The 14,135-nt window shown below is 39.1% G+C and overlaps 2 protein-coding genes across 9 annotated transcripts; one reads left to right on the plus strand and one right to left on the minus strand.

The window, feature by feature from the left end:
• Positions 1-629: 629 nt before the first annotated feature.
• LOC125729069 (coiled-coil domain-containing protein 125-like) lies at positions 630-9,060 on the minus strand. Of its 8 annotated transcripts, none has more exons than XM_049005617.1 (12): positions 9,000-9,060; positions 7,266-7,544; positions 5,950-6,008; positions 5,391-5,477; positions 5,167-5,244; positions 3,870-3,955; positions 3,650-3,732; positions 3,278-3,393; positions 2,588-2,695; positions 2,197-2,356; positions 1,496-1,605; positions 630-1,219 (listed from the first exon to the last, which is right to left on the minus strand). In XM_049005617.1, the coding sequence occupies exons 1-12, from the start codon at positions 9,010-9,012 to the stop codon at positions 959-961; spliced, it is 1,440 nt and encodes a 479-aa protein (XP_048861574.1). In that variant the 5' UTR covers positions 9,013-9,060; the 3' UTR covers positions 630-958. The 8 variants fall into 8 exon arrangements, with proteins under 8 accessions (XP_048861574.1, XP_048861573.1, XP_048861575.1 ...); XM_049005616.1 differs by lacking the exon at positions 9,000-9,060 and adding an exon at positions 8,283-8,511 and having other exon boundaries at positions 1,496-1,599; XM_049005618.1 differs by lacking the exon at positions 9,000-9,060 and adding an exon at positions 8,283-8,509 and having other exon boundaries at positions 2,609-2,695.
• Positions 9,061-11,438: 2,378 nt separating this feature from the next.
• On the plus strand, positions 11,439-14,113 carry LOC125729068 (adenylate kinase isoenzyme 6-like). Its single transcript, XM_049005614.1, has 5 exons — positions 11,439-11,703; positions 12,190-12,282; positions 12,472-12,530; positions 12,642-12,787; positions 12,997-14,113. The coding sequence occupies exons 1-5, from the start codon at positions 11,667-11,669 to the stop codon at positions 13,184-13,186; spliced, it is 525 nt and encodes a 174-aa protein (XP_048861571.1). The 5' UTR covers positions 11,439-11,666; the 3' UTR covers positions 13,187-14,113.
• The last annotated feature ends 22 nt before the right edge of the window (positions 14,114-14,135 follow it).

Genomic DNA, 14,135 nt, shown 5'->3' on the forward strand with positions numbered 1-14,135 from the left:
AGTACAATAATAAATACGAATATAATAACTTACATGAATTCATTCGACAGATGAATTTATCCAAAAAGATTTACAGCAAGGGGATGGAAAGCCAGCCTCCCCCGCGCTAATAATAATACTTATAATAATTAATTTCATATTTTGGCATATCAATATTCATTCATCTTATTGAGAGACATCAACTCAAACTATTTCCAAACGTTTAACAATCGCCTCATGCCATTTCCAGAGCTACTTTCCATAATGAATCAAAATCTTTGGTCGCTGGGCCTCACTTTGATGAGATGACCTCCGAACTCTCGGTATTGTATGTACCACCACTACTTAGAATTCAGAATTGAAATATATTCAATTTTAAAAGGTACAGCAAATCAACAATTATGCACATAGTAATTGGTCATTTTAGATAATGCATTCTGCATTACTACATACATTTGTTACAATGCTAAACACTTCAACTGTCCTGACCCGATGATCGAGTTGTGTGTCTCACAATTATATATCATATAAAAAAAAATCATCCATCCATCCATTTACCAACCCGCTTATCCTCATTTAAAAGAAAATTATTTTATCCATCTCAAACATTTGTGAATTTTTTACTGCATAAGAAAAATGTCAAACATACATTGTGATGTGACAATTGCTTAATTTAATATATTAAGTAAAAATCACTTTTTTCCATTGATAACTTCAAAGTTCCATGGTTTTATCATTTTATGCATAAAAATTCTGCACTATATGCAGAATATTTCACAACAAACAATGTACAAATAAAAATTTCATTAAAATAAGTTATCTAAACTGCAATGTTAAAAACATTACAAGCTGCACATTAATACCAAAAACTGACATGGTGCACATCCAAAGGTCACGGTCAGTTCCTTTTAGTTGAATTAAAAAAAATCTCAGCCACTTTCAAAATACGAGTCATTATAATATTGATATAATCCTTCTTTTATGCTGGTTCCATTGTGAGCTTCCCTTTTATTTGCCTATGTTTCTGAGTGTCCGCATTGTCCCCTGGATTATGAGGAACAGAGAGGTGTTTGCCCAGTTGCCCATCAGTGTTGCCCGCCTCGAGCCCTGCCATCAGATCAGCCATCCCAGAGTCCAGCCCTTTTAGCTGCAGCAGCCGCTGCTCCAGTTCCGCCGTGTTTTGAGCAAGCATATAACTGACCTTCCTTTGGTGCGCCAGGGCCTCCTCCTTGTCATTCAGCTGTAAGGAGATGCATATAGACATAGATACGCCAAGACGGGAAAACTCAAAAAGCATTGCTCTGAAACAAAAATTCTTTTCAGCCATGGATATATTCACATAAAACCATGAAAGAACAGACAATATAAGGAAACATTCTCATTTTGTTCTATTTATAAAGGGAGTCAAATTCTGGGTAAAATAAAGGTAAAAAGAAACAACAAAACTTTTCTTAAATCTGCCTGCTCACTCAGGAACAGTGAGTGATTCTGTAACGTCACCTGAAGTCTAACTGACCAGGTCAATTAGGTGGTGCAGAGTGTCAGGGGGGTCATTGGACGTCTGTCCCTCGGCTGTGGTCTGCAGCATCCCTCTTAGTTTCTGTGCCACCTTCACAGATCCTGGTACTGACAAACACACACTACTGAAATAACACGTGTATCCTGACAGACTTTATGATATCTTATGATATATGATACACACTCATGCCACACACATTTATAATGTCTCTATATGACTGATTGGCACAGTGACAGTGTACAAGGACGCCGTTGATTTCACACAGTGCAAATAAAGTACCATCCATCCATCCATTTTCCAAACCGCTTATCCTACTGGGTCACGGGGGGTCCGGAGCCTATCCCGGAAGCAATGGGCACGAGGCAGGGAACAACCCAGGATGGGGGGCCAGCCCATCGCAGGGCACTCACACACCATTCACTCACACATGCACACCTACAGACAATTTAGCAACTCCAATTGGACTGTGGGGGGGAAACCGGAGTATGTGGAGGAAACCCCACGACGACATGGGGAGAACATGCAAATTCCACTCATGTGACCCAGGCAGAGACTCGAACCCAGGTCCCAGAGGTGTGAGGCAACAGTGCTAACCACTGCACCACCATGCCGCCCCATAAAGTACCATAAGACTATTATTTGGCAGTTCATGACAAGTGTGGCAAACATGAATGTTTTGCTTTTAACATGAACCTCACTTTCTCCCCTATGGCCAAGAACATTCCTGCGAAGGTGGCTGCCTTTCTCAGCCAGATGGAGGACCTGGTCGCTCCTCCTCTTCAGCTGCTGCTCAAACGCAATACGAAATGCGTCTGCCATCACGTAGGCCTCCTCCTTCCTCCTCCTCTGCATCTCCACCTGAAACAAAGGATGCATCCACCCCCATTTCCCTGTAAAAGCACACCAAACACTACACAATCGAGAAGTACAAAGATGAATAAGATTATTTGCTTCTATTTCTATATTATGGTTTACACAAAGTAAACCTAATTTTCACTTCAAGTATCACTTCCTGTATCAATAGCTGAAACATCACCGAAGCTCTTGTAAAAACATGAGCGAAATGGCAAATATCCCTTGACTCTCTACCTCCTGTGTGAGCTGAAGCACCTGCTTGCGGCTGGTAGCTGCAGTCCTGGCACAGGGACAGGGATTCCTCTCGCTGCCACTGCAGCAGCAGGCCCCAAGAACGGCCAGCTGGGGCACAGATACAAACAAGTACAGCCATGTGTTGCTTAATGACGGGGATATGGTCTGAGAAATGCAGTGTTAGGCAATTTTGTTATTATGCAAACATCATAGTGTACTTGCATACTATATGAAACACATTGTTTTACAGTAAACATTTTTATATAGAGTACATTATAAAATAAAAATTATGCTTAATTACATAAACCAGTAACATATTTATCATTATCAAATATAATGTACTGTGCATAATCGCATGTGCTATACTATTATACAGATGACAGTGCAGTAGATTTTACACCAGCATCACCACAAACACGGGAGTAATGTGTTGTGCCATGACATCATCATGGCTTTCAGCTCCATCACAATAATATAGGACCACCACTGTATACAGTATGCAGTGTGGCTTTGACAGAAACGTCTTTATGTGGCACGTCAATGTACATCAATAAACTTTTAATACATTTAACCCGATACTAAAAGAGAAATCTCTCAGAAGAAAATAACACAATAACTTCCATTTCCATAGTAGAGATAATTATAGTGTAATCCATATTCTGCTTTTGCCAGCCCCTCCAGTGCCCATACTTCCAGTGCTGTCCCATCTCTCCCCAAGCCGCTGCAAACAGGAAGTGACCCCTTGAAAGCTCTCTGCTGTTCCACACTTAACAAAGACATAAGCTCTAGGCACCGCTGGCTCAGGACTGCCGGGGGAAAAAAATGGTGGTTGAAAAACACTTAGGCATCTCAACAATAAAATGAATATCATTCAGCTGTAATTCTACTTTAAATGTACGGAATAGGTAATCTGTGTTACATGTGGGTTGTATTTTTGAGGGATCATGCATCTTAGAAACACTAACCAATAACATTATTGATGTACAAAACAAAAGTCACCACACCCATAAATAACCATGGCTAAATTGTGATTTTTGTAATTGCAGGCTTTGGAATACCTACAGGTATTCTCTGATCTCAGCTCCTGCACCATCTTTGCAGTCTCTTCTACCGTGTCACTCAGAGTCTTATTTTCAATGCACATCCTGATACCACAAAACACATGCAAAAGCTTTATTTACAAAGCACTGCTAATCTGTCTGCAATTCTATAAATGCAATGAATAACCAGTCTGACTCATTAATGTGACCATCTGAATCACTGTAACAGTTTTCAAATATACCTTTCATACTTGTCTTTCCAGGACTGCTCAATATTCTTAAATCGTCCCTGGTTGAAGGTGATTTCCCACTGTAAATCATTCACTTCCTGAAAGGAAGCATAACTTGAAACAATGTGGGAGGTTAAGGACATCTACTGGCTACTCTGAGTGCTTTTCATTTGATCTGATTCACAGAAAGAGAGAGTCAGTTTTAGCCCAGTTAACTCAGAACAAGTAGAACAAGACACAACAGAACAGCATTATGAAGATGCATAAAACAAACACACAAAACAAATTCTGTATACGGTAATCAAAGTAAATGTATTTTAAATCTCAAAATAAAATGTGCATAATAACAAAAAAATACAGGGTGTACAAAATTTCCAAAACACCACATGCAAAGGACTTTAACACTTAAGTAACTAAATCACAATTACAAACACAGCTACAACACTGAGTCATATAGAGTAAATTTGCTGTATGTGTCAGACCTAAATGGGGTCGGACAATTAGCAACTTGAAATTTAATAGTCTTATGGTACTTTATGGGGTGGCATGGTGGTGCAGTGGTTAGCACTGTTGCCTCACACCTCTGGGACCCGGGTTCAAGTCTCCGCCTGGGTTACGTGTGTGTGGAGTTTGCATGTTCTCCCCATGTCGTCGTGGGGTTTCCTCTGCGTACTCCGGTTTCCCCCCCCACAGTCCAATTGGAGTTGCTAAATTGTCTGTGGGTGTGCATGTGTGAGTGAATGGTGTGTGAGTGTGCCCTGCGATGGGCTGGCCCCCCATCCTGGGTTGTTCCCTGCCTCGTGCCCATTGCTTCCAGGATAGGCTCCAGACCCCCTGCGACCCAGTAGGATAAGCAGTTTGGAAAATGGATGGATGGGATGGTTTCCCTGGTGATTGCATAATGGCCATGGATATATTCACATATTACAGGACCCCTGGTGCATCCTACTGAGCAAACACTGCCCCTTCATGATACTTCATCAAATTCAAGAGTGGTTTCAGAAACACCAGCACAAATTCAAATACAGTTTTCCCAGTCACTAGATCTAAACAACACTGACCTCATAAATTCTGGAATGCAGAGTTCAAAGATGATTTCCAAATGCGTTACCCCAAATGCTTTATCCCTCAGTGTACTAGCCTTTTGCTCTTGGTCCAAAACCTCACACAGTCTTCAAGAATTTTATGACAACCAAAAATGACTGAAGCTGTAGGCAAAACGTGGTCCTACTCGATATAAGGTACTTGACATTAATATATTGTTGAGTGATTATATTGTCCGCCCACTGATGACAAAAGGTACATTTACCTTCTCCAAGGCCTTGTTTCTCTCCTCACTTTTCTGTAGTAAAGTCTTGGTATGCGTGGTAGCTTTATCAAACACAGCCTTAGAAGGGACAACGAGGGAGGAGGAGGCAGGAAGATGAAGACTCAGAAAAAGTTAAGACCTCATCAGTTAAAGGAACTATTTTTATATTAAAAAGGAAAAATCTGCTCGGCATTATAAAAATGAGCCCCAACGTAAGCACTCACCCGGCTCTGTAGTATCTTGAGGGCTTCATGTTTGCCCTCCAGGTGACGCTGAGTGGCCTCCAATTCACAACGCAAAATTTCTGTCTTCTGTTGTATAGAGTAGTGAATCAAACACGAATTAACCAAATTAAATGCTACCAAACATGCATCATAATAACTTTCATGGATTGCTACCTTCTTTTATCACCTTTATTTTAATCACCTGCAGTTTTGTTTATTAATATCAATTAAACGCTAAGTAAACTACAAAAGTTTAACATCCATGCATCTTTGAAACTCCTGGCCAGGGCTGTTGATGTTTTAAAACCACAATCGTAATAGTAAACTAATTTGTTAGACATAACGGCAGCATTACCACACAATATAAAGTACTATAAAAGAAAGAATTTATGATACATTTTGTTCCTTATCACATTATAATGTCGTGTTGGGCATTTATGAGTCTTTCATATTTATTTATTTGTCAGACGTTCTTGTACAAAGTGAATAAAACCTACCAAAACAGAGGGATATGGCTGTGTGCTGGTTATATTAGGAGATATTTGAGTTATCTGCTCACCTCTGTAGCTTCCTGGAGTCGGGTCTTCAGCTCCTCATTGGAAAGATCACAAAGTGATCCTGGGGCGAAAAACAAACATACATGTACTGTAAGAGAGACAATGTGCGAGCTTTAAATCAACATGCCCTGAATGTTCTCCGGCGTTCTCAAGTCAATAGTGTGTTTGCATAATTATATCCAATCAGCACACTGCTTTGTTTAGTACGTCACTGGGCATTACGGTATCTTCATGGGTAAATACAGGAACTCTAGATGGTCGGGAAAAGAACAGCTTTTTTTGACATTAGCTTACAAAAAGAAAACACGAGAGGTGTCAATAATTGACTTTTTTTTCCCTTAAAATCACCCATCCTAACAGATGAGAACTACAAACAAAAACATGACAAATGTTACACTTAAAAATCATAATGAAGTTACTGAAGATTTAATGAATTCAAGATTTTATAATACCTACAGGTATGTGTTACATTGGACCACTAAGCAAAAACAAGTTTAAGAATTCTCCATTTCCTAGGGAACAGATTTGAAAAATAACTGCAGTAGCTCTCAAAGATATTCTTGTGGTCATGCTCAATTTCATGATAAAAAAGATGTGCATCACTTTTTCCAAAAAAAGCAAGAACAGATTTGTTGCGTGTTAAGAATACTCAGTAATTGAACACACTCTCCGATGCAGTGAGTGCATATTCCTGTTTTCACTGCCATCCAGTATGCAGGTCAGTTTTGCTCACGTTACAAGGTGAGCGCCGGCATGCTAATACACTGCAGTTATGGAAATGTAAAAATGCATAGAAAACAGAAGAAGAATATAAGGTTGCACCACAAATATTCAGTTCTAAAAAACTGGAAACAAAAATCCAAATGTTGTTAATAGATTAAAATATCTTTGAAAACATAATGTCATAATATCCATCCATCCATTTTCCAAACCGCTTATCCTATTGGGTCGCGGGGGGTCCGGAGCCTATCCCGGAATCAATGGGCACGAGGCAGGGAACAACCCAGGATGGGGGGCCAGCCCATCGCAGGGCACACTCACACACCATTCAGTCACACACGCACACCTACGGGCAATTCAGCAACTCCAATTAGCCTCAGCATGTTTTTGGACTGTGGGGGGAAACCGGAGTACCCGGAGGAAACCCCACGACGACATGGGGAGAACATGCAAACTCCGCACACATGTGACCCAGGCGGAGACTCGAACCCGGGTCCCAGAGGTGTGAGGCGACAGTGCTAACCACTGCACCACCATGCCGCCCCCTATGTCATAATATGTAATGCCATAATCTCAAAATAGAGTCCCTCAGCGTTACCAGTAAGTCTCCAGTGAGAGCAGGGCCGCTCAGCGTCCCCTTCCTGCTGCAGTGCAGCACAGGATGTCCAGGTGAAGGCCACAGTACCGCTGTCACCAGGCCCATTCGATGCCACCCGCGGAGCCTCCAGGTCCAGCGAATCTAGCCTGTCCTCTTTTCTGGCATACAGTGCTCCCGGCTTCTTGCCCAGGCCGTCCCCAAGGTCCCCCCCCATCATGTCATCCTCAGATGGTCGCCTTGGGGTGTCCTTGGCCCATTCCGCCCCAGCCTCCATCGAACCTTTTGTTTCCAGTTTGCATGAAAAATAACAATAACAATGCCTGAGCCTCAGCTGTACAACTGTGGTAGCACTGGTGCTGAAGCAGGTGCGAAGATGGTGACTTTACTCCTGCACTGGAAAAATAAAATGCTGTTTCTAGTATGTCTTTATTTATTGAACTTATTTACATGAGACTAATATATCACCAGACTGAATTTCATTAAAATATAGCTATCCTGTAGAATTGCATTATTTGCTATTTGTATGTAAACGTAAAGGTCTTCGGTCATTGTAATATGACGTAACCGACGTTTTATTTAAAGTGCTTGGTAATATATTGGTAACAGCCGCATACGGTTAGAAAATGAAGACAGACTACTTAAGTAATAGCTTTACCAATTTTTCACAATTCCAGCTTAATTGAAAAACACAATTAAAAACAACTATAAAACAATGTTACCTTCTGAACTTTAACTAAGTTTGAATTGTAACATGATTCGGCTACGTGGCATCAGGTGCCATCTGCTTACCTTAAATGCTATCCAAACGCAACATATGGAATACGCATAAAATACTTTCTCTCTTAGAAATAAAGATGGTGTAACCGCGTTAATTCTTCAAGGATGCGAAAGACACACAGTCTCTGAAGTTTCACTAGAATACCTGGGACTTCACTCACGGACGTGGCAACAATACGCCTCGGGCGACAGGAAAAGACGGGAGGAAAAAAGGCATAGGCGTAACCCAGAAATACGCACCATACATGTCGTCTTTTTTTCGTACCATTTACTACTATGTGAATATTCCCAAAGAAATTTACTAGCTAAGCCGACTCTGAATAACAAGGTGAATAATAACCAAGTGGGGTGGAACATTATATTAACTTTAAAAAGTATTATGATAAGCAAACCAATTTTATATACGTTATGACCAAATCACTAAAGCAAAAATTATGCATTATTCGACTCACAAATGCATCAATTAACTAAAAACAAACTTTTTAAAGTGAATCTTCGAAAATGTAGGTTTCGTTTAAAAATGTACGTCCTTCCGCCGTCGCTTTCCTCGTAGGCGCTATTAGTTTTCACAACATTCCAAATGCAATGCATTATAACTTGATAGATACTAGTATTACTGTGTAACTGTTGAAATTGTTGCATATTAATTTTGGTTGAGAAATATTTACATTTTACTTCTGTTTTGCGTTACTTTCATTATATTAAAATACATTGTAAAAACGTATTGTCTTTGTAGACGTTCAACCTTATTCAGAGATTTAAGATTCCCTAACGTTTCATGCTTTGTGAATGTGTTTCATAAGCTGCAAAATGACATTAAGGCATGTAAGGCATATGTTCTTAAAACACAAATATCTAATTAACTTTATGTTGGGGTTTAAAGCCAGTCTCTGCTCTGTGTGTGAAGTTTGCATATTATCCTTGTATTGGTTAGGTTTCCTCCCTCAGTGCAATTACCTGAAATTGGCATCTACTAATTGGCATCTGTAAATTGCCTACAGCAGTGGTTTCCAAGCCAGGCCTTGGAGACCCTCAGATGGTTCATGTTTTTGTTCCCTGCCAGCTCCCAAAAATATGGACTGTCTGGGGGTCCCCTGTGGCTGGGTTGGGAAATACTGGCCTATAGTGTGTGTTCTGTAATAAAATGACGACCAATCAGGACTGTGCCACATGCTGCCTGGGATTCAGTCCTCTAATGAGAATCAGTGGCTATAAGATGAAAGGATGGATACTGGGATAGAACTTAAGAAGGTTTGGTGGTAACCAACTGGTAGAAAAAAAAAGTCCAACATGGATATGTTTTTTTTTTTTACTAGGTATCAGGCAGTTATTCTGTTTTTTGTATTCACCCTTCTAAATATATCGCCTTGGGTACGTGGGTGAGCTTAATGTACAAACCTGGATGGGTAGCTTTAGTATTAAACATGTTGATGAAAATGCATTTGAATAAATGATGTGGAATATGTTTTTACCAGGTGCTGCAGCTTTCATACCAGACCTGTTTAGTCACAGACTCTAGTTCATTATGTGCGCATTACTGGACGCTCCAAAGTTAGGTAGGAGATACAGAGGTGGGACTTTATTGGTCCTCTGAAGGAAAGTATGGTGTTACAGCAGCTCATATTCTGATGGTGAAACAGAAAAAGACATAAGAAAATGGGCAGAATAGCCATAACCATAACTAACCAATGCCTCTCTACTGTATATCCTACACTAGCTCATGCTCCTTCCTCTCCAGAGAGATAACGTCCTACTTTCCCACAGCCAGCATGCATTTCCTGGTATGTTCCATCTTTTCTGCTCATCTTTTCTGCCTAACCACAAATAGTTCCATGTGGCCATTTTGGGCTGAACCCACTAAGGTTGATGGTGAATATCACCTCAGCACTGGCTCCAGGGCTGGGTACTATTAACTCAGTTACAAGTACAGTAGACTTTTTCTTGGTACCTTTCTTTGCTGTAGTATATCTGGCTTCTCCGGATAGACTTGTTTGCCGTGAGAAACTCAACCAGGACTTCAGGCCACAGATGACATGGCTTCCACATGCCCCAATGTACTGTTACATTTTTGCATTCACAATGTGTTAAAGCAACACAGTGTACTTCAAGCAGAAATATATTCAATATTTTTTTTACTTTTAATAGTTATACCGTGAGAGTGTGAAATTAAATGTATCTATAATAATGTGCTTTAATAATAATGTAAATCTAAATATCAACAAGGAACAATGGTCATTGGCCTGCTGTATGCATGCTAAAACCATAACTGCTTTACAAATATTGGTGGGTAATAGTGCTGTTAAAAGTTCAAAGGTTCAAAGAAACTACTGAAAACAGAGCTTTCGTGATAATATTTTTTCTCAGTAAATATACAAAGTCTTGACGGATCTATGGCTGCCGGGTAAAAGGTGCTGAACAACTTCAAGCTTCAGGTACAAAAGTATACCGTCTCGGCGACGGGCGGGCGGATAAATTGGGCCGCGTGAAATCTCCGATTGACTTGCGATAGTATCACGAAGTGTACATTTTTACTGCTAGAACAATAGCACACGCACACACACACCCATATAAACAAACATCGGACAACTGAACAGGTGGAGCGAATTAATGAAGACAGGGAGCGTCACCCCACCTGCTTAAAAACGAGCTATAAATACTGTTGCTGTTATTTTCCGAATCAAGAAGGCCATATTATTTCCAGAAAAAAATATGAACATATAGCAAACAAAAGACAAAGAAAACGAAGTATCAACACCACATTAAGTACTTTTTAGCTTATATATGAGGTGAATTTCAGTTCTTGTTCTGTGCCCTATCAAACAGAAATATCTTATCTTTAAAATAGACTTTTTGGAACGTGCTTGATAAATCATTTATATCCTGTAATGTTCAGTCATAAATCGTTTACATCCCCACCCTTACTGGCTTAAAATGATATTCACACGTATATTATATATATTATTTGCATTTAAATAAACAACAGAATGAACTGTTCATATACTGTAATAATATGATTGTATTTATTTTCAGTCTTTATAGAAAACGAAATGCATATTGTGTCTGTACATGGGTTTGAATATAGATGGCTTATTACAAACTTTAAAGGCACAATATTGATGGACGTAAGAGAATTGGTTTCCTTATAAGAATGTCTTATGTTGGTTTGAAAAATCAAGAAATCGATTCATTTGTGGCACTTTAAAAAACGTTTTCAGCTACGTGAATTAGTCGGGTTATTTAAAATAAAATATAATTATTAAATGCGTTAAAGACCGATTAATTCTGCATTATAATTGACTACGAGATGAGAAGCTTAGCTCAGTATTTTGACCGACAATATACTTCCCTTTAACGCGTGAGTAGCGTCTCAAACTCCCTTTAAGAGGACTGTCGCGTTATAATGACGTTTATTTACGACCCCATGTGAAAAAATTGGATTTTTATGGGATATGTTATATCGATTAGCTGTTTTATTAATACATTTTGTTCCACTTTTCCTTTATGAATGACTTAATTTAGCTGTTTACTAATTTTCTAATATCGAAGATTAATCTAGCCTGCAACCAACATTTCTAGTCTACATCAGACACACGTATTTTGTCCATTGCCGTTACACGTGGAGTAATGAAAATCATGAAGCGACCGAATATTCTTCTAACAGGTTAAAGTCTTGTCTAGATTTAAATGTGACCCTGTAAAATATTATTCTACGTCCTAATGTTTGTTACAAAGGCTTTGGTTCACGTCGGTTGTTTTTTTTTTCCTCCTCCATGTGCGATTTTTTTGTGTTGCGTATATAATATATACACAGAACATTTTATACTCTTTGTACTGTGTAGTATTGTATGTATGGAAGCCTATATGTGTGCGTTCCATTGGCATAACAAGAGTTGTTGACTACCGTGTTCTTATGATTTGTGCTAATCCATTTTCATTAAAAACTAAAGATACTTGATGTACAATGGTTAAGCGTGCATCCGAATAAAAATCCGTGAATTACTTATTTGAAGTTTTAAGGCGGGGGGGAAGGAACATAGTTCCTAAAAAGCTTGCCGGGTCACTGGATTTATCATTATATTGATTAATTGAGCAGCCATTAAAAATGCGAACCATCTGTATAATTAATGATGAACCATGTTGTCGACAGGAACCCCCGGAGTAGGAAAAACCACACTAGGGAAGGAACTATCACAGAGAACGGGGCTGACTTATATCAACGTGGGGGATCTAGCACAGGAAGGTATAAACATCTAGGCAAACGATAAGTGATAGTTGAAATATTGTTGTATGTATTTCAGTTGATTCAATTCAGTGATTACTTGTAACCTTGAGACCTGTTTTTTACACAGTATTGCCTGTGTTTTTAAGTTAAGGTGTGTATTTGCAATATAATGTTAATTCTAATAATGTGACAATTTTCTTTCCTTAGGAGAACTATATGATGGTTTTGATGATGAATACCAGTGTCCTGTGTTGGATGAGGATAGGGTGAGTTTGAAGCTCATCTCCTTGTTCAAGAATTTAATCACCAAAATATGCTTATTCTTTGATTATGGAAAATGCCTGTATGCCAATTGTGGCTTTTCCCACCTGCTGTAGGTGGTTGATGAGCTGGAGGACAGGATGAATGAAGGAGGGATGATTGTGGATTACCATGGCTGTGATTTCTTCCCCGAGCGGTGGTTCCACATAGTATTTGTACTGCGTACAGACAACTCTCAGCTGTACACCCGCCTAGAGAGCAGGTTATCTATCTGTCTGTCTGACTGTCTACTCATTGATGGATTGACTATCTGTTTGTTAAACCATATTAAAACCCCACTGATACCATTTAAAAGATGAAAAACCATGTTTTGGATTTATAGTTGGCTTTAATATTTGATCTGCAACATTATGCTTCATGCTTCAGTTCAGTACCTTGTGTAGTGCAGTCTGTTGGATTTCTGTCTTGCAGGGGTTACTCGGGGAAGAAGCTTCAGGACAACATCCAGTGTGAGATCTTCCAGACCATTTATGAGGAAGCCATGGAGGCTTATAGACAAGAGATTGTCCACCAGCTGCCTAGCAACAAGCCAGAAGACCTTGAAAACAATCTAGAACAGATTGTTCAGTGGATAGAACAATGGATAAAGGATAACAACTGAAGACCTTTGCATGTGCACAGTAGCTTATGACATTCCCTCAGCTGGGAATGCATAGTTAAGTTATTGATATTATCAACTATGAAATATGTCGTGATACGATGGATGCACGGAGAAAATGTCTGTTTTCTCATTCTGAACATGAACACCATTATGTGCTATACTTATCAAAAGTTTGATCCACTTTACATGATAGCTCAAATAAAATTAAAAAAATGCTTCACTTTCTGCTACTTCCATGCATACTCTGAAGCCAGTATTTTCATTGGGTGGCTGGCAGAGAAATAAATAATGAATTTGCAGTCATCCTGTAAACCAGAGATAACAGCAGTTTAGTACCAAAGGAGTGCAGTGCAAGTAACGTACTGAGTGTTTCTCAATCAGCCTCTAAAGTATTTACTGATATGAGATGTCAGTACTACAGGGTGATAATTGAACTAGAAGGCAGTTGACGTCATTGGCACAGATAATGGCAGCCTGGAAACAGATTAGGCCCAAAATCAGTATTTCCCCAAATAATTTATATACAAAGTGTTGAAATCTGGTCTGGTTTTATTCATTTATTTTTGTCATTTGATTATATGTGTGAACAAGAGGATTTAAATTCTCCACAAATTGGCTTAAAATGGTATGCACACGAATATTAAATATACTATTTGCATTTAAATAAACAACAGGATGATCTGTTCATATACTGCAATAATATATATTCATTTTCAGTCTTTTATAGAAAATGAAATGTGCATTTTGTCTGTACATGGGTTTGAATATAGATGTCGTATTAAAAGCTTTATAGGCACAATATTGATGGATGCAAGAGAATTGGTTTCCTTATAAGAATGCCTTATGATGGTTTGAAAAAGCAAGAAGTCTGATTCATTTATGGCATTTAAAAATACATTACGATTGCAAATAAAATGTTTGCTATAACTTGTGATCTGGAGGTTGTTTT

Source organism: Brienomyrus brachyistius, unplaced genomic scaffold (genome assembly GCF_023856365.1).
Source record: "Brienomyrus brachyistius isolate T26 unplaced genomic scaffold, BBRACH_0.4 scaffold455, whole genome shotgun sequence".
NCBI lineage: Eukaryota > Metazoa > Chordata > Actinopteri > Osteoglossiformes > Mormyridae > Brienomyrus > Brienomyrus brachyistius.

Bases quoted from the DNA above. Each gene is read 5' to 3' on its own strand.
- LOC125729068 (XM_049005614.1), top strand. From the start codon at position 11,667: ATGAAAATCATGAAGCGACCGAATATTCTTCTAACAG. The intron at 11,704-12,189 runs GTTAAAGTCTTG...TGTTGTCGACAG, and splicing joins ACCGAATATTCTTCTAACAG to GAACCCCCGGAGTAGGAAAA. The intron at 12,531-12,641 runs GTGAGTTTGAAG...CACCTGCTGTAG, and splicing joins CTGTGTTGGATGAGGATAGG to GTGGTTGATGAGCTGGAGGA.
- LOC125729069 (XM_049005615.1), bottom strand. From the start codon at position 8,310: ATGGTACGAAAAAAAGACGACATGTATG. The intron at 6,009-7,265 runs GTAACGCTGAGG...TTTTCGCCCCAG, and splicing joins CTCTCACTGGAGACTTACTG to GATCACTTTGTGATCTTTCC. The intron at 5,478-5,949 runs GTGAGCAGATAA...TCTATACAACAG, and splicing joins GACTCCAGGAAGCTACAGAG to AAGACAGAAATTTTGCGTTG.